General features: G+C 43.9%; 1 protein-coding gene and 1 long non-coding RNA gene across 16 annotated transcripts in view; one reads left to right on the top strand and one right to left on the bottom strand.

Moving 5' to 3' along the window:
• RASGRP1 (RAS guanyl releasing protein 1) overlaps nt 1-19,894 on the bottom strand; it is an 81,442-nt gene that overhangs the window by 16,226 nt on the left and 45,322 nt on the right. For 11 of the 15 annotated variants that reach the window (XR_002889791.3, XR_002889790.3, XM_024111164.3 and 8 more), the window contains 7 exons: nt 16,563-16,643; nt 14,178-14,282; nt 11,704-11,813; nt 10,623-10,767; nt 9,881-9,917; nt 9,042-9,188; nt 3,751-4,124 (listed from right to left, as the gene is read on the bottom strand). Coding sequence is in view for 13 of the 15 variants with exons in the window: in XM_024111164.3 (XP_023966932.1) it covers nt 3,751-4,124; nt 9,042-9,188; nt 9,881-9,917; nt 10,623-10,767; nt 11,704-11,813; nt 14,178-14,282; nt 16,563-16,643 (999 nt within the window). In the remaining 2 variants the exon portion in view is untranslated. Of the gene's footprint in view, nt 1-3,095; nt 4,125-9,041; nt 9,189-9,880; nt 9,918-10,622; nt 10,768-11,703; nt 11,814-14,177; nt 14,283-16,562; nt 16,644-19,894 lie in introns of those variants that run through there. The other 4 variants (XM_065593221.1, XM_042857432.2, XM_008174652.3 and 1 more) reach the window with 4 other exon arrangements.
• On the top strand, nt 14,280-18,570 carry LOC135983148 (uncharacterized). The gene is made up of 2 exons (XR_010600658.1): nt 14,280-17,529; nt 18,214-18,570. It is a non-coding gene; the product is annotated as an uncharacterized LOC135983148 (long non-coding RNA).

The following is a 19,894-nucleotide window of genomic DNA, read 5'->3' as shown; positions in this document are numbered from 1 at the left end:
GCGTCCTTGTCCATGTGGATCCCACTGGTGCTGGCTAGCAAGCAGTAATTCTCACAGGACATACTGAGGAGTCTTGTCTAACTAGCTAACTTAGTCAAAAAGAGAACTGAGAACAGCCCTTCCAAATATGGCATCAGCTCTGGCAGCCCAGGGTTATTTTGTGAGTGACGCACCAGTTTCAGAAAATTATTGCTTCTTGACAAAGGGAGGCGTGAGCACCATTTTGTCTGATGAAGAACATTGCAGATGTATTGTCCATCAAGGCTCCCTCAGTCAGTGACACCTCCTTAAAAGCTGGCCTGATCACTCAAAACTCCAGGATGTTAATGTGAAGGCAGGCATTGCTTTGGGACCTGATTTACAGTGTCGTAGAAGCATCTGTGACTACTGTTAGTGATGGGCATAAAGTCTGAAATGGATCTCCTCTCCTCGTGCTGGGGTTCATCCACCATTTGAGAAAGTCCACAATATAGCACTGTGATAAGAGTCCGTGGGGTATCTAGAAGGCTGCGACACAATTCTGAGCCAGGACTGCAGTGGACATATGCAAAATCTGGCAAGAAGCACCACATACGTGCATGAAGCAAGATGACCTAGTAGCTTTAAGTAAAACCTTATTGATGTGGTTGGTTCGAGATCTTAAAGCCTCATCAATTTGGGAATGGAAGAGATCAGGCTCCTTGAATAGTATACTGGACCTCTTTCAGGATTCCTGATGGCTGGAGCCAGAATGCTTTGTTATTGCTGTGGCCAGGAATCGAACAGGTGCATTGGATGCAGCTTGGTGAGAGGTCTTGGCCACTATTGACCTTTTGCTTCACCGCCTTCAGTTCTATTATTTGGTCTCGAGAGAGATCGAGAAAGGAAGAACCTTATCCCTGCTTGTTATGTTTGGCAAGTAATAAGTTGCAAGGATACTGAGGAATATGGTTTTCTACCAAATAAGTCCAACCTCTATAGATCATTTTCCTTGGGACTGGACCGACTCAGGGCTGGTTGTTAGGACTTTTCTAATATTGCTGAGACCACAAGAGAGCCCAGAGTAGGGTGAGAAATGACATTCATATCCCTTTTGCAGGTACTTGGTAACTCCTCTAAGCCCTCAGAGATAGGAGTTGAGGCCAGTGTCTGCCATGAGTCCTTTGCTGGCTCTAAGCTGCCTTCACTGACAGGCATGGCCATTCTAGCTATCATCTGGGAATGGAGAATGCAGGAGCGCTTTGGTGGCTTTTCTTGGCGCACTGAAAGCGATAACTCAAGTATTGGCTATTCTCTCGAGCAGGTCTTGAAATGCCCTAAAACAAAAATCTTCAAACTGTGGGGCATGCCCCCCTGGGTGGGCATGGAGGAATGTTCGGGTGGGAGGGAGGGGAGCGGCAATGGCAGGTGGCTCTGGCCAGCCCCTCACAGGAGGGCTCAGGGAGGAAGCCCCACCCCGACTCTTTTTTTTTCTTTTTTCTATTTTTGTCTGTATTGGGGATGGGGCACAACCAAAAATTTGAACTCCAAAGAATGGGGGGGAGGGGCTCAGCTCAAAAAATTAGAAAATCACTGCTCTAAAATCAGCTGCAGGCAGGATCAGTATGGGGATACTGCCTCAGCAGGAGATGGTAATGAATGAGCAGCAGGTTGTTTTATCATTTCATCTACCAGATCTCTGGAGGAATCCTCCTCTTCATATTCAGGCCCTGACTCTTTGACTTTGTGGCTGTGTCTACACTGATAGCAGTGTGTGGCGTACGGGCACCACACGTGTAGCTACATACTGGGGGAACAACTCCAGCAGCTCCTGCCTTTCCCTACTGTCTCCCCCGCCATAGCCTTTCCTTGCTGCAGTGAAAGGCTCCGACAACAGGGAGCCTCACTGCAGTGAGAAAAGGCTCCAAGGGTGCCTCTTCCCCCACCCCCTGCCAGAGCCTTTCCCTGCTGCCGGAGGCTCTCACCGTGGCAGGGAAAGACTCCAGCAGCAGGGAGGTAGCGGGACGTTACATTGCTAAAAATAGCAGCGTAGACATTGGAGGCACTGCTTGGGTGTAAAGAGCCGTGTAGAGTATCTATCCTGGGGGTTCCTGTGTGTAGGGCACTCTACTGGCCTAAGCCATGTCTCGCTGGGCATGTAGTGTCCGTACTCTCCATGCCACCATATGTATAGATGTATCTTTGGTGTGTGGGTGACGCTGCCTTTTGCATGGAAGTTGATCTTGGTCTTTTTCTAGCTGAAGGTACAGGAGAGTGGGACCTAGAGGTATGAGAGACTGGACCCCAGTATGCCCAATAAAGCCAGGAAGGGAAGAAAAACTGAGAAGGAGAAGTAGTGTTCCAAAGTCTTTCAACCATGTAATGGGGGATGTGCCTTTCCTTAAGGGAAACTGGGGTGATATCCCTATACTTCGGCTCTTAAGAGCATGGGAATGCTCCTTAGCAGAAGCTGGGTGGAGGTAGGAGGATGGGGAAGATGAGGAATAAATCGGGTCTGTAGAAAGTGCTGATAGAATCAGCACTGAGGAGGAGGGTTCCAGTGCTTAATTTGTAATGAAAGAGGTGCCACGGCTCAGCCCCAGAAAGCCCTGATGTAAATTAAGCACTGGCTGAGTGGCCGGAGAGCAGCAGCGGCTGGCCGGGCGCCCAGCTCTGAAGGCAACGCCGCCACCAGCAGCAGGGCAGAAGGAAGGATGGCATGGTTTGGTGTGTTGTCACCCTTACTTCTGCGCTGCTGCTGGTGGTGGCGCTGCCTTCAGAGCTGGGTGGCTGGAGAGTGGCAGCAGCTGGCTGGAGCCCAGAGGTGCCGGGGCTATGAACAGCCAAGCCTAGAGGTGCCAGGCTGAGCCCCAGCACAAATTAAGCACTGGAGGGTTCCCTGAGGGCAGGGAACAGGATGGCTAACTGAGCCTTGTACCAGAGAGTAAAAGGTCTTTTGATATTGAGAGAGACTCCAGCATCTGAGGATTCTATCATTGCTGAAAGGCAACAGAGGGTCCTGTGGCACCTTTGAGACTAACAGAAGTACTGGGAGCATAAGCTTTCGTGGGTAAGAACCTCACTTCTTCAGATGCAAGGGACTAGAGTGAAATCTGCACAGACATCGCATCTTGCATAGGCTTTAACTTCCTATGGATTTTTTTTTTTTTTTTTTAGAAATGCAAAAAGAGAAACAAATTATAATATTTAATGATCCCATTTAGATTTTGAAGTTCACATCTTTCTCATGGTAAAGTCTGGTTTTGTTAGTGCTATTGTTTAGCTGGAGAGAGTTTTGGGCAAGGCAGGGTTAACCTGGCATGAGCATAGTGGCTTACAGTTTAATGGCAACATCTTCACTGTGGAAACTAATTTGCAAACTATTGCCCAGTCTGGAGTGTCCCTAAAATTGATGACTAGATTTATAGGGTAAAATCCTGGCTCCAGTGACTTCAATGAGACCAGGATTTCACCTATGGATTTTAAGGCTGAAAGGGATCATTGTGATAATTTAATCTGACTTCCTGCATAAGAAAGGCCCAATGATTTCTGCATCAAGCCCAATAGCTTACGCTTGAATTAGTGCATATCTTTTAGAAATATATCCAATCTTGATTTAAAGTTTTCAAGGGATGGAGGCTCTACAAATATCCATTATTAATTGTTCCAGTAGTTAATTACCCTGGCAGTGCAAAGGGCCCTTGAAGTGACAGTAGATTGTTAAATCAACTTTAAGGCCTCTTTACTGTGCCACTGTAGTGTAAAGGAGAATGTGGTCCATTGTGTAAGTACCTGCTCCACTTCCTGGTACGAAGGTTTATAGATGTGCTGCTCATCCTTTCGTTTCTGACTTGAGTCTTTGTTTTCCCATTTTACATAAGCCTTTTTGCGGCTTAGAACTGGGCTTGGGCATGGAGATGGTGTTGCGGGCTGTAGATAAATATTTTCCGATGGCATCCCGTGCTCCTTCTCTATCTGCCTACTGGGTACAGCGCTATTTGCCAGTGCTGGCTCAGTCTGTGTGCTCTTGTCAAGAACAGCTGGCTTCACTCTCACTGAGATTTTTTGGGACGAGACACCCATAAGCATAATTGTTCGGTCCTTGCTCTCTTCATTGTGTTCAGCCACTTCTTCATTAGGAAATGTAAATGGTCCTTCCTCCTGCCCTACAGAACAGAAACAACGAACTGAGTTAATGGGAGACCTGCATTGGGAAGGAAGATATATAGCCATAGTCATTCAGGGTGCCTTTTTAAAACAATGTACTATGCAATATTTAATCTGAAATGGTGTTTATATTCACATCTCTCTGAATTTGGTCTAGTAGCACAGGCTCTTAAACTTTTTCCAGAGTGTGGACACCTCCCCTCTGATTCACAATCCCATAAAATCCCTGCAGCAACTGCAACAATTATTTACATGGAAAAGTATTATTAGGAAAGTATTACTGTAAATTTAGCTGTCTTTAAGAAGTGTAAAACTGAAAGGGATCTCAATAGGTCATCTAGTCCTCTCCCCTGCACTCAAGGCAGGACTAAGTAATAATTAGACCATTCCTGACAGGTGTTTGTCTAACTTGTTCTTAAAAACCTCCTATGATGGAGATTCCACAACCTCCGTAGGCAATTTGTTCCAGTGCTTAACCACCCTGACAGTTAGGAAGTTTCTCCTAATATCCAATCTAACCCTCCCTTGCTGCAATTTAAGCCAACTGCTTCTTGTCCTATCCTCAGAGGTTAACGAGAACAATTTTTCACTCTCCTCCTTGTAACAACCTTTTATGTATTATGAATGAAAATGAAATAATACAGACTAGAGAACGTCCTCCTAATAATTCCTACAGCAGATCTTTTAGAAAAATATCCAATCTTGATTTTAAAGTTACCACTGATGGAGAATGGTAAATTGTTCCAATGGTTAATTACCCTCACTATTAAAAGTGTACACCTTACTTCCCATCTGAATTTGTCTAACTTCAACTGCCAGCCATTCAATCATGTTATATCTCTTGTTTGCTTGACTGAAGAGCCCATTATTAAATATTTGTTCCCCATGTAGGTACTTAGAGAACGTAATCAAGTCACCCCTTAGCCTTCTCTTTGTTAAGCTAAGTAGATTGAGCTCTTTGCATCTGCCACTGCAAGGATGTTTTCTAATCTTTTAATTATTCTCTGGGCTCTCCCTCTACACCCTCTCCAATTTATCAACATCCTTCTTGAATTGTAGACTCCAGAACTGGACACCGTATTCCAGCAGTGGTCACACCAGTGCCAAATACAAAGGTAAAACAACCTCTCTACCCCCTTACTTACCCTTCCTTTCCCCATGGCCTTGGGGAAAAATCACAATCTTTTTGTGTTAGCTTGCCCCTCTAAAACTGATGCAATTAAATACTTCATTTTGCAATGTCTTTCATGTAAGTGATCTCAAAATGGTTTGTTGAGTTAAACAGCAGTTACAAAATGAAAGCAACAAATGAAAGCAGAGGGAATGAGAAATGGAGAGGTAAAGGTGTGACTCTAAGGCTACATCTACACTGCAGGGGGGGTCGATTTAAGATACGCAAATTCAGCTACGCGAATAGCGTAGCTGAATTCGACGTATCGCAGCCGACTTACCCCACTGTAGGGACGGCGGCAAAATCGACCTCTGCGGCTTCCCGTCGATGGCACTTACTCCCACCTCCGCTGGTGGAGTAAGAGCGTCGATTCGGGGATCGACTGTCGCGTCCCGATGGGACGCGATAAATCGATCCCCGAGAGGTCGATTTCTACCCGCCGATTCAGGCGGGTAGTGTAGACCCAGCCTAAGAGCTCCTCCACACCAACTGGCAAAGGGCTCACTGTTCTGTAACAGCAACTCCTGCTGGGCCTGCTAAACTCACTATATCTATGATGTTGCTGTCATGGCATTTATCAGTAACGCACATTGTGTGAGATCTTAAATGAAAGCTAATATCTTGCTGATCATTAATATTGTTGTGATATCTATGTACGGATTATATGTAAAAAATTATGTCCTTGTGGTTTGTATCAAGGTATTATTCCCCGCAGAAGTGAAGAACTGGTTTCGCCAGACAAAGGCATGTATGTTCAGGAGTCTGCCTAGGTTAATATGTAGATTAAGCACTGTAAGCCAAACACAATGGGAGCGACATTTGCATTTCAAATCAGCAGGAGTATCTGAAGACAACGTGGAGGCTGCACAATGGTGGGGTGGGGGTGGGGGAATCCTGACTGTGGGGTCAAAACAATGAGTTTGGCTTTTTGCTTCTCCTTTTATTTCCCATTTTGGTATCCCCTTACTGAGGAAACCCCTTGAAGGGTGTGGCCATAGTTATGAAAACTTGGGTCTTGGTTTTGACTGAAAACCAGCAGCTTTCTCATAACTGACTCCTTGGGAGAAGATCTACTTTATAAAACAGGAAAGGTAACCATTAATAAGTTTCAGAGTAGCAGCCGTGTTAGTCTGTATCCGCAAAAAGAAGAACAGGAGTACTTGTGGCACCTTAGAGACTAACAAATTTATTAGAGCGTAAGCTTTCGTGGACTACAGCCCACTTGCATCCGAAGAAGTGGGCTGTAGTCCACGAAAGCTTATGCTCTAATAAATTTGTTAGTCTCTAAGGTGCCACAAGTACTCCTGTTCTTCTTTTTCCATTAATAAGTGTAGACCTCAGATTCCTTTTTTAAATATGTTTCCACTCATTATCCTTTATCAATATCTCTTAAATCATAATCTTTGTTAATAAGCATATAAGTAGATTACAGTGCTGTGGTGTTATAAAAGGATCAGATCCTGAGATGTACCAGCCAAGCTGTGTGTACATTGTTTCTTTGGGGACAGCTTACCTGGTAATTATTGTGAGTGTCCAGTGAGAGGGACTGGATACTGCATGGAGCACTCCGAGGACTCGGGGGTTAGCCCTAACTGGCACAGAGAAGGCAAGCTCTGTGGAGACTGGGAAATCAGTGATTGTGGGACCAGAAGCTGTTGGTTTCAGGTAGGGTTGCCAACTTTCTTACCGAACATCCCTTGCCCGGTCCCTTCTCCGAGGCTCGGCCCCACTCACTCCATCCCCCCTCCATGTGTCGCTTACTCTCCCCCACCCTCACTCACTCATTTTCACCAGGCTGGGGAGGGTCCCTTTTCGACCAGGTGTTCGGTTGAAAATTGGATACCTTGCAACCCAAGTCTGACTACAGTAACTATGTGGGGCAAGCACTTGAGGTGAGAAATAGAGGCATTTTGAGAACTTTTAAATGAACGGGGAGTCAGTGGAGCTAATGAAGGATGCAGCTGTGGCTCTTTGTACCTGGGGCAACTTGGACGGCCATATCTGCATGTGTTACAGCCCTGCATGTTCTGGAGTCTGGAAAGAGAGATGGGCCTGAGGGAGGCCACAGACCAGGTCAGTGAGAGCAGTCTGATAGCTTCCAAGGCCAGAAGGGACCCCTCTGATCATCTAGCCTGCCTTCCTTTATAACACAGGCCATAGAACTTCCCAAAAATAATTCCTAGTGCATATTGTTTAGAAAAACCTCCAGCCTTGGTTTAAAGATTGCTAGCGATGGAGAATCCACCACGACCCTTAGTAAACCATTCTAATGGTTAATTACCAGCACTATGAAATGTTTACATTTTATATGGAGGCATGGGTGAGAACTCCACCATCAGAGCAGTTGAGGCAGTGTGTACATGGGCAATGCAGTGGGGTGGTTACAGACAGATTTACAGACAAAGGCGATGTGCAAAGAGCAGGAGAGCTCAAAGATGATGAGAGTGAATATCTTGGGGAAATTTGAGTCAAAAAAAGAAATAGCCTGTGGTCTCATTCAAGAGAAACACTTCTTCTTTTGGATGCTTAACTGGTTAGATCGGAGATTAAGCCACGTTTCCTTGCTTGAGATAGGCAGGAAAGAATGGGCAATTAGTAAAGATCTGTACAGCTGAGTATTAATGTAAGGGGGTTGGTTAAGGTGACCAAGAGGGAGTTTGAAATCGCCTAGGGAAGTGAAGAAAAGAATGTAATTACAGCTCTTAATTTTCTTGGTGCACATGGAGTGTACACGAGTTGATTTTAGAAACCCAGAAGCGAAATATGAATTTAACCCTGAGCCACTTATTTAATATTGCAATTGCTTCCTGCCAAATGGTAGAAACTAGAGCACACTGCAATCTGCTTGTCACAAGGTGGCATAATTAGTTAACACATCAGCCTTTCACTGCCAGACAGCTGGGCTCAGATCCTTTGAATCACAGCTGAGAAAAGTTGGGCAGCATCTCAGCTCAGCTCTTGTGGGAATTTGTGCATGTCATACAATTTCACATAACTAGAGGTCTCTGCTCAGGAAATGACCAGGACTGAAAAAATTAGCAATATTGTGAGCAGGAGAGGGATAGTGGTGGGTGCACCCAGAGCTAGGTTTACTTATGTCTGTTTCTAGCCGCAGTCAATATGTTGTTACAGAATTCTAGTGTTTATTAACTAATGCTATTCAATCATAGGCGATGGGTATAAGCCTTCCCGGGCATAGCTGTCACCAGACACCTGGGTTGTGGTGACCCTGCTCTGCCTCTTCCCCTTCCTGCTCTACCCCAAGGCCCCCGCCACTGCCTGGTAAGTCTCTCCTCTACCCTGCCTCTCCACAGATCCTTACTGCTTGCCATGTCCCTCCTCTCCTCCACCCCCTCCCCGCAAGACTCACCCACCTGCCGCTCGCTGCGTCCATCTTCACCCCCCTCCCCGCTCCCAGTGGAGGAGAGGAGGGACACAGAGAGCTTGAGAGGCGGGGGCCTTGGGAGGGGGGGATGCAGAGTGGGTAAGGAGAGGAGGAATGTGTCGGGTAGTGGGAGCCTCACAAGGGAGGGGGGAGGAGAGGTGAGGAGGGACGTGGGGAGCGGCGGTGGAGGGGCTAAGCAGGGAGGGGGCCTGGGCAAAGTAGGGGGAGTGTGGCAGAACTGTAGGTGGAAGAGGTAGGACAGGGAGCTAGCCTCCCCTAGGGGAAGCTTCACCCACCACCCAGATATTCAATCAGTATGTTGGGGGTCACTTTGATCTTGGATAGCTGAACCTTCCTCACCATGGAATTGCTCTTTGACTCCTACAGGACAGAGGCTAGAAGCGAGGGCTGAGGTCGGGCTGTTATCTGCAGTCATGCTTTTGGATCTTTTCTTGCACTCAAATACAACCAGGTCTTTGCATTGCTTGTGACAGTTCATTCCACAGTCTGTAAACAAGTAAAACAAGGTTTGTAGCATTTAGTGGTTTTGCTGCAACATCTGAGATCCGTTCCCACACTGTAAACTGCAGGAAACTGCAGAGGTCTTCTTACATGTTCTACAAGGCATGGTATGAAACCACAAATGGAAGGTAAATATACTCAACTGCATCCCTGTGCAATGTACCATTCAAACCACTTTTATACTGAAGATATCCCACTAGCAAACACTCAGCCAAGCACAACACATTACAGTGGAACTGGCCCAGGTGCCTACTTAATATCGCACGGTCACATTGTCTTCTCCCATGCAAAAGCCTGCAGGAGCATATTCAGAGGAAGGAAAACCCTGCAAGATTTCCATTGTGGAGCTCCCCAAATAGTTCTGTTGGGAGCTGGGGTTTGCCTCCCTGTGAAACAGGAGTGTCCATTACAGATCCTGTGGGGATTTGCAGAGGGCTAGGGCCATCTGTTGTGAGGTCCTATGACCTCAAACTGGCTGAGGGCCACCTGCTCCTCCTCCAGATCTCAGGCCATGGCTTCCTCTGCCAGCAGACACCCCTGGGATCTGCCTCCTTAGATGGGGGGATTGAAGTGAGGCTATGGAAAAGGTAATGTACCCTCAGGCTACAATCTTACTAATTTTGCAAGGCACCTTCACAACTATGCATTAAGTCAACAGAAAAGGAAGTAGTAATTACCTTTGCATCTATATCCTTGCTTAATAACTCCCCAGAGCTGGAGTTCAGGGACAAAGGGAAAAAAAGCATATTTGTGTTAAGATATTTCATTGAATTCTGGCATGTCAGATGACCCCCTCCAGGCATAAGAATGTGACAAAAGCCCACCCATTTGTTTTGAAGCCTGATACTTTTTCTTGCCAGTCAACCGTGTCTGCTGATCTGCAAAGAGGTTCCAGAATTGGAGTAGCAGGGGTCTTACAAGTCACGTCTATTGCGCTTTTGTAAAGCCTAGTCTCCAGCTTGTGACACGCTTTCAGGAGCCATCACTAACGCATATCAGACATCACCCCGTAACAGCATGATGCTGATCCCAGGAATCGGTCACCAGGGAGCAGCGCAGTCAGCTTGCCCCATCTTCCTTTGCTAAACAGGAAGCAGGCCCAGCTGCGCTCAGTGCTGGGCCAGTCCCAACAAACTCGGAGAGGGAGGCTCTAGGCTTTGCACCTCTTGCCTGACAGTGATGTAGCTTGAAACACGGCTGCCTTGGCAGCCAGAAGAACACAAGGCAGAGGGAGCAATGTTAGAGAAGCAAAAACACCACTAAGGAGGGAAAAGCCTCTATTGAAACATGGTCAATAGGACAATTTACATGTTTAATGTTAAGATTTCAATATTAAATGATAAATGTTTGCTTACTAGACTGAAGAAATATTGTTATGCTAACAGATGTTAAAGTAATGTACTTAAAAAATAAGCTTACAAATCCAGCACAGTTGTCACAGAACGTAGGCTTTAGGTAAGTGGTCTCTTGGAAGTTGTGAGCAAAGCCAAGACCTAATTTAGAATAGATCGAGCTAGCCCTCATAAAGTAAGCTGTTATTTCATCCCTGCTAATCAGACCTTCCCTGAAAATAAATGAGAGATATGGTTAATTGGGGCTCTGCTTTCCAACAGCACAAGGAGAGTTAACATCTTCCACCCCCAATTCTAACAGCCATAGATGTCAGAATTATTCAATAATCTGGCCTAGTGGTCATGGGTTCTACAGAAACTCATTTATCTATGAATTAAAATGCAATTTATACAACTAAACAAAATAGCTTCTTGTGAGATTCAAACTCACAACAGCTTCAGAACACTGCGCAATTATCAAAACAAAGCAAAAAAAAAAAATGAAGCAAGGGAATAATTCCTTCCAACAGGAATTCACACTGTTCTTTACAATCTCTAATGTGGTGTTAGAAAACGTGCTTTCTCTTAGGAGGAAGAAAGATATACACCAAGGATTTCTGGCAGAGTCAAATTTTAATTTTCTCTGCTTTCTAATGTTAATCCTTGCAGGCCAAAGAAACTCCAAATGACCACAGCTGCATTTTTCTATATTTTGAGGAACATTTTTGGCTAACACAGAAATCTGTTGTCATTTGGTCAAAACACAGGTTTCACTGGTCTGCGCCAAACATATTTTAGTTCTCTACATGGTCTTTAACAACGACAACAACAAAAGCCTGTTCTGAGACACAGTTTTACCTTAGAAAAATGTTCAATACAGTTAATGTTACTGAATATAATTCAACAAAATATTCTTTAAGATATTACACTTCAATTTTCTCCAATCGGTCTAACCAGAGTATTGGAGTCTCACAAGAGACAACGGTTTGATTTTGCTGCATGTGGGCGAGGTCATTTGCAACTAACTCAGAAGGTGCTTTTGTGAGTTATGTTTCCACTTTCATTTTGGCAGAGGGAAGGGTGATTTTAACATCTCTTATGACAACAACTATCTGTTACGAAGCTCACGTGCAGAAACAGATGTAAAAATGAGGTTCGCAGACACACACCTGTCCTTGTCCATGACACAAAATGAGAATGGAAAGCTGGCTGCAATCTTTTCAAATTCTTCCTGAGAAATGTATCCATCCTGATCATGGTCATAATTTTTGAAGACAGACTGGATAAGATGATAATAGAGGAAATTATAATGAAGTTGGACAACTTACTTATCACCTTTTTGGGAAAAAAAATTAAGTTCAAAATATATTAGCATCCCAGACAAAAACATATATTGCTTTTTAGTCATTCAGTGTAAAATAAACTTTAATGGTTTTCTTTAAAACAGTGCAAGGACCTTTCTCGCTGCCTGCCCTGCTTAAATCTATAGAACCATCGTACATTCTGGATTGATGTCAAAACCTAAAGGTAAATTCTAAACAACATGGACCAAATTCTGTATTGCTCCATAGTGTGTGCAACTCCACTACCTGGGTATGGTGGCACTTCCCTTCCCCAGATCCCTTTGTTTTTCACACTCAGCCCCTTTCCCCCCTCTAAGCCACTATGTCCAGGTCTACACACAAAGGTTGCGCCAATGTAGCCCTCTTTATTATAAAGTGGGAGTAGGCGCGTGCATGTGCACACACCATCTCCCAGAGCTAGAGCTTTGTAGTTAAACCAAAATAGTTCCCCAGGTTATTTTATCAGGGCAGCTCTACCTTGGAGGGAGTGTTAAATCAATGGAGTAGCACCGTAGACACATGCTTTTATTAATGTAGCGACATCGGTTCAAGTAATCCTCCCACTTCTAGCCTACACTGCAGCAGTGACTGATGCACTGAGCTGTGGTGACCTTTCTGCACTCCCGATCTAGCCATCAGCTTGTCCCAAAGTCACTCGGACTTTAAGACGTTTTACAAACTCCCAAGAGCCCCATTTGCAAGCCACTAGAATGCCAAACCTTTCAGAGCATTCTTGGGTTCACCAAAGGGGCTATAATGCCTAGCACATTTGCCAAGACCTGAAGGTAGAGAATTGACTTCCTTGCTCTCTGGGGCAAGAAGCATATGTAAACAGAGCTCAGAAACTCTCACCCAAAACAAGGTCATCTGCCAGTACCTGTCACACAAGAGGGTAGCTCTGAGCTCAGGAGCTTCCTTCCGATTCTAAGTGCCTGCTGCCTTTGTTATTTGAAACCAGGCAGAAACAGCTATGGGGGAGGGCAGAAGTGTCCTTCCCTTCTCTATATCCCCATAGCTCCACTACAAACATATTGACCATTTCCCCTGCTTTCTCTGCTTGGTGTTTTCTGCCTTCTCCCACACATCACCACCTGCCACACACTCAGTTCGGGCTGCCAGGCCCCACTGCCTCTCTGTCTCCTAGTTCCCTCCTTAAAAACGTTCACTATAATCCTCTCCGTGCCAACAAGGCTGTGCGACCCCAGTGATGTCTGCACCTGTGCAAGTGCAATGGTGTGAATGCACTTAATCAAAATACTTGGATCGATTTAACTACTCCAATATAACTTGCACCTGCACAACTTGTAGGTGTAGAAAAGCCAAAAGTTACTTTCTCTCTTGTAGGCCTCCAACTCAGCAAAGTATGTAAGCACATGCTTAACTCTGAGCTCAGGGGCAGTCCCATTGACATCAGTGGGACTGTCCACATACTTAAGTATCTGGCTGAATTAAGGCCATTTCTGCAACCCTTGCGCCCGTTGAGTAGCACCATTAAAGTTGATGTGACTGCTTGCATCTATTAAGTATATAAGGGTTGCAGAATCAGATCCTAAATCTTAACTTTAAAAGTTCCTCTAGCTCATCATAAATTCTTGTTATCTAGCAATTTGTGAAAACACATGTGAAACACTGGCAGGGGCCATGGGACTTGAATCCTGGTCTGTAGGGTTCATTGGAGCTATCAGGTTCCACCTGCCCTTGAGAGCCCTACTAACTGTTGTCAGAATCAAAACTGAACCCAGACAGAGTGCCCCAGTCCTGGAAGCTTGATTGGTCCAAAGTCCTATTTAAACCCAGCACAGGAACAGGAAGTTGTCCATACAACTGGGATCCACCTTGCTATGGACTGTGTGCTTCTGCTCTTCTGGCTTGACTTTCTGGTATCCTGACCTGTCCCAACTCTGGTTCCTGATCTGTGGTTTGGCTCTCAAGCTTGCCTCCTGACATTTGACTCCCAGTTCGCCCTCTGGCCTGTCTCAGACTCTGACTTTCTGATATGTGACCACTAGGTCAGATCGCCCATGTCCCAGTCGCGACAAACACACTGTATCAAAACAAACTTTAGCAAAGAATGAATGTGTGCTGCAGTTTAAATAGCAGTGCAGTTAGCGGATACCCTTTATGGGACTATAACTGCTATAATAAAATTGTGCTTTCAAACAATGCAATGTTTTTAACATTGTTTACAAATAGACTCAGCACAGTTTTGAAGATGTCTGGTTTTCAGTATGCAGCTTCTCGTTATATATATTATCATATACAGGATGTAATCAAACATATATGGTAAAATGGCCACTTACATCCACCATTCTCTGAACGTGCTTGCTGATTGTCTTTGGATCAGGTTTTGGAGCTATGCCTGAGGCCCAGTCTGCAACTACCGGTGGTTTGGAAGGTGTCAAAGGCTAAAATGAACATTATAGAAACTTATTACCATCTCATCAAGTATTTTCAATAACCAAGTTCTTTCCTTTGTCTAACAGAAGAATAAGAATGGCTAGCCAGGAGCAGAGCAGTGGCCTAGTGGATCCAGTATCCTGTCTCTGACAGTGGTCAGTACTAGATACTTGAGAGGAAGGTCTTCACTGAGCTATCCTCAGTGATACTTGGGTCTTTTCCCTAAGTTATTACAGTTAATTCAGAGCCCAGTAAGGTGGGTGAGTAGTTCAAATTACTCCGGCCAAGGTGCAGTTCTTCGCTGTTTTTCCCCCCCTCAACACAAACTAATCGGCTGCCGCTGCAATTCCTTACATGATTTTTCAGTCTTGACTAGTCTAAAAAACTGTCATCTGCAAATTTTGCTACTTCATTTTTCACCCCCTGCTCCAGCTCAGTGAGTATATATTGCAGAACACCTGCCATAGTATGGAGCCTGTGGCATCCTGTTAAATGATTGACCATTTAACTCCTCTTTTCTATCCAAGTTTCTGCTTCCTGACAAGACTATGTATCCCACCCCATGACTATTTAATTTACTTACTAGCCTTTTGTGAAAGACTTTGTCAAAGGCCTTTTGAACGGTCAATTAGTGAGGCACAATTTTCCTTTATAACGGCTGGTTAGTCTCTCTGATATCATGAACACTTTTAATTATTGTTTCAACCAATTTACCAAGAACAGCAGTAATTTCCCCATTGCTACTACATTCAGTCCTATGCATTTTGATTAACAGTAGATCAGTTTTATGCAATGTAAGGGTGACCTTAAAAGCCCCTCAGTGCATAATGGCAAAGAGATCACTGTCATATAACAGCAACTGCTATCAGGCCTGACAAACTCACTACACCTAACACTGCTGTCATGGTACTTATCTGTAAAGAATATAGTGTAAGGTGTCAGTTGAAAAAACTTGTATCACACTAGTCATCACAATCACTGTGTGATGTATGTGTGGGTAACCATTACACAGTTGAATATGTTCAACCCAGGCCAGGCTGATAGGCAAGGTTTTCCTAGACAATGGAATGTTGATATCTGTCTGCCTAGGTCTCAATCGAGCATGGTAAAAGAAACTCAAAGCAAGCATATTAAGTCAACAGGAAAAGCAAATTAACACAAGGATGAGAAAACAGCATAGATAACATGGTGTCTGCATGCCAGCAAGGGAGAACTTTGGCTGGTGGCACATGGCAAAAGAATACTTTCCAATGTTTTCTGGACTATAAGAAGGGGGAAGGAACCCCTTGGGAATTCATCACTGAGGGAACAAAGAGGCCAGTGCCTTTTGGACCCAGGGATTCTCAGCTTGTGACGCTGAGAGGTGCCTTTAGGTGAGAAACTTAGACGAGGATTGTAGCCTGTCAAGTTAACTTTTAGTCACCACAAAGTGTTATACTTTTGTTTGTAACCATTTTCTGTTTCTATTATCTTTGCATAGTCTCATTTAAATCTTTGTTCACTTTTAATCAAGAATAAGTTTATTTTATTGTAACTTCATCTCAGGGCTGTAATATTACAGTAAAGTGTGAATCTCCAGCAGAGCTAACAAGCTTTTGTAAGTGTCTGGTGGCAGGGGCTGGATACTGCAAAGGGAAGGCTCTTCCACGGGGGGTTGGGCACTGGGATGCACCAAGTGTTACCTGCAAGGCAAAGTAAGGGCTGACAGAGTCCTAAGGCGTTTGTTTGGCTGGCTAACCAACTGGGGTGGCAGGATGTTGTCAGTTGGTTTAGCATCCGCAAATCTCTCTTTTGTAAAGGCAGAGGGCTAACAAGGTGACTTACAGTTCTGGATGCCCTGAGAGTGTGTCACAGTAAGCAGCTTTCTTTTCCGTGTTTATAAAAAAAATTTGAAAAAATAAAATATTATAAAAATGCCTTGGGGCAGATTATTGGAATTGACGGACGCCTGTTGCTTTAGAAGAATTAGAGTTCACTATCAATGGGGCAACTCATGGGCCTGATGTCTCCACTCCTGCTGATATAAATCAGGAGTAACTACATACATTTCAAATACATAATTGAAATAAATGGAGTTACGCTGGTATAAGAGTGAGAGGAGAAGCAGGCCCTTATATAGCGTTGTTATTACTATTCTGCTCTACTAATATGTTGTTTGTTTGTAACAACGATATATCACAAACACGTCAGTGTCTTTAATGAGCTGTAGCCTAAACCAAAGTGTCTACTAGGGATGAAATTTATATTGCTGTTAAATCATTTTGTTAAGGTTCTGGAAAGGCTCTTACTGCAGCTCGGTGGCTTCTTGGCTCTCGTGCATACGATAGTTCATATATTTCATCTTCCGTGTAGTAAAGATCAAGTGACAGCTGAAAAACACAGAACTGGATTAGTCTCTAAGCAGTTGCTGTTATTCTGTGGATTTACTTGTTTCTGGTGCACATGCAACTTGCTGGTGAATTAATTGTTAATTAAGGCTGTGCTACAAAACCATGCATTTGGGGGAACATGCATTCAAAGCCTGGGTGCTGATAGCAATTTGAAATTGGCATTTGGAAATGTGCCTATCTGTTGTTCCCATTGCCTGAGAAATGGATGCAAGTACAATAACATATCTGCATCTAGCAGTGTAAGTTAATAAGTAACCCAATAACAGTCTGTTGTCCCCATGACATTACAATGGGGGTTCTATCACAACCACAAGAGATGTCTGCCTGTCTGCACTTATGATTCAAACTCTATTTTGGTAGATTTGTCTCCACTCCCAGGTGTGCTGATCTTGTCAAAGAGAAAGGGGCTTAAGGAAGAAGATTGGAGAGGAGCTGAGCAAAGGACCATTTGGCAGGGCTACAGGAAGACTGAGCGAGCCCCTCCAATAGAGGGAAGAAGTGTCCACTCAGACCCTGATGAAGAAGCTGTAGCCTAGTGTGTCTGAGTTTTTCCTTCTTTTTGACTATTTGTGGACCCTGGAAGGGGGTAATTTTTGGGGTCATCCGGAGAGCTAACCCAACCAACAGGGGACACTGGGATGCAGACCAAATCTGATAATGGTGGAAGCTGAACTGCACCATTATAGCCCTCAAACAGCATCAGCAAGGGTCTATCACTGGACATGGAGAACCCATCACAGGAGCTGAAGGAGATGGCATATAGCTTCATTGCTATTACTCTTCACCTCAGTCTATGCTGTCATCCTAAAATCTGCTGTTTCAACATCTTGAATTCATCAAACCCAGCTGGGATCATAAACAGTGGGTAAGTACATGCCAGAGCCAGAAGATGGGGTTGCTTATTCATAGTGAGAATCCTGGTGCTACCACCATTAATTTTAGACAGGGGCTGTTATTGCATCTGGATATGAGAGAATTTTTTTTTTTTTTAAAGCTTGCCTACACCCCCTTTTGCCTTTGTTTCTGCAAATATTCCAGCAAATAAGCTTAGTGGCAGGAAGTTCTTGCAAATAACCGATTCTCAACTGATACTAGATAATTTTCACAGGAAGTGAATTCGGAACTCTTGCATACAAATATTCACACTAGAAAGCTGCTTCTAGGAGTTATGCTTATGTAAGCGACAAAGGAATGTGTGTACAGATCCCGCTCTGTGCCCGATCGAGAGCTTCAGTTCAAGCTCCAGTAGCTCATGCCCTTAGCTCTAGAGGTCCTCAGGTCAATTCCTGCTGTACCAGCCAAGATGGCATCTCTCATACTTGTATAAGCAGGGCCCAGAAATATAGCATGTGACATGTCCAAACAAAACTGAACAAGGCTGCTCAAGTGTCTGATTTCAAATATATGCAAAAAACCATTTGAACAACCTACAGATCAAGAATTATTATTGCAGAAGTTGATAATTTCAAATAACCAATAAATCTGAAACTGGTTTCTGGCAATTCAAAACAAGCTAATTTTGTCTAATAATATTTTCATTATGAATTAGTCACTCCTCCCTGCAATTACCACCACCTCTTCAAACTGACATGTCTGCTGATGCAAAAGCAGGTGACTAAAGGTGATCGGAAGGAGTAGGATGGAGGCTGATGTGAGCCTGGGGGAGGAATAGGCTAACCCCAGGCCCTGGAATGCCAGAGAGAAGCTACTATTGTAAAGTCTTCTTACAGCAAACCCAGAGTAATGTACATCTGATACAGTCACAAAATACCCACCATTTTCAAGGCTTTGCACTGAAATTGTGAATGGCTGCAGTTGTATATATTTTTGATGTGTAAAATTATTTTTGCTAAAATGTTATGAAAAATAAGAAAGTTAGGAACATAAAATCACTTTAAACAAGGTATTAAAAGTTTGTTTGTTTGTTTTTTGGAGGGGTGGGGCTGGGGGAAATTCAGTACTTAGCAAGATTCTGTAGGAAAACCTGACTGACTATGGCCCTGATTCAGTAACATAGGTGTTTTACTTCAAGCACATGGGTAGTCCCAGTGGTAGAGCTACTTATGTGCTTAAAGTTAAGTATGTATTTAATTGCTTTGCTGAAACAGGGTCTGTAAGCTGAAAGCAAAACTGGCCCATCTTGTTAAATTGCAACCTGCTAAAAATAAACAGCACAACCTGGGAAAAGTAAGTGCCTATTAATAATTCTTCATAGTTTGATAACACTCTAAGAGCAAATAGAATCTTGGACTGGAAGGGACCTTGAGAGGTCATCTAGTCCAGTCCCCTGCACTCATGGCAGGACTAAGTATTATCTATACCAAGGGTCGGCAACCTTTCAGAAGTGGTGTGCCGAGTCTTCATTTATTCACTCTAATTTAAGGTTTCGCGTGCCAGGAATACATTAACGTTTTTAGAAGGTCTCTTTCTATAAGTCTATAATATATAACTAATCTATTGTTGTATGTAAAGTAAATAAGGTTTTTAAAATGTTTAAGAAGCTTCATTTAAAATTAAATTAAAATGCAGAGCCCCCGGACTGCTGGCCAGGACTCAGGCAGTGTGAGTGCCACTGAAAATCAGCCTTTGGCATGCGTGCCAGAGGTTGCCTATCCCTGATCTAGACCATCCCTGACAGGTCTTTGTCTAACCTGCTCTTAAAAATGTGCAATGATGGAGATTTCACAACCTTCCTAGGCAATTTATTCCAGTGCTTAACCACCCTGACAGAAAGTTTTTCCTAATGTCCAACCTAAACCGCCCTTGCTGCAACTTAAGCCCATTGCTTCTTGTCCTATCCTCAGAGGTTAAGGAGAACCATTTTTCTCCATCCTCCTTGTAACAACCCTTTATGTATTTGAAAACTTATGTCCCCCCCTCAATCTTCTCTTCTCCAACTAAACAAACCCAATTTCTAAAATCTTCCCACATAGGTCATGTTTTCTAGACCTTTAATCGTTTTTGACTAAAACAATGATATTGAGACACATGCACATCTCTTATTTAATTTGGATAGCATCCCTTCAGAACTAGTAACATTGTCCTGGCAGAGATATTCCAGAAAGAACCACCATAAACACAAGAACAACAAGGAGTCCGGTGGCATCTTAAAGACTAACAGATTTATTTGGGCATAAACTTTCGTGAACTTATGCCCAAATAAGCTGTTATCGATTAGTCTTTAAGGTGCCACCGGACTCCTTGTTGTTTTTGTGGATACAGAGTAACAC

Source organism: Chrysemys picta, chromosome 4, assembly GCF_011386835.1.
Source record: "Chrysemys picta bellii isolate R12L10 chromosome 4, ASM1138683v2, whole genome shotgun sequence".
Classification (NCBI taxonomy): Eukaryota; Metazoa; Chordata; order Testudines; family Emydidae; genus Chrysemys; species Chrysemys picta.
Note: the sequence above shows the minus strand (reverse complement) of the source record. Positions and strands in the feature narration are given on the sequence as shown.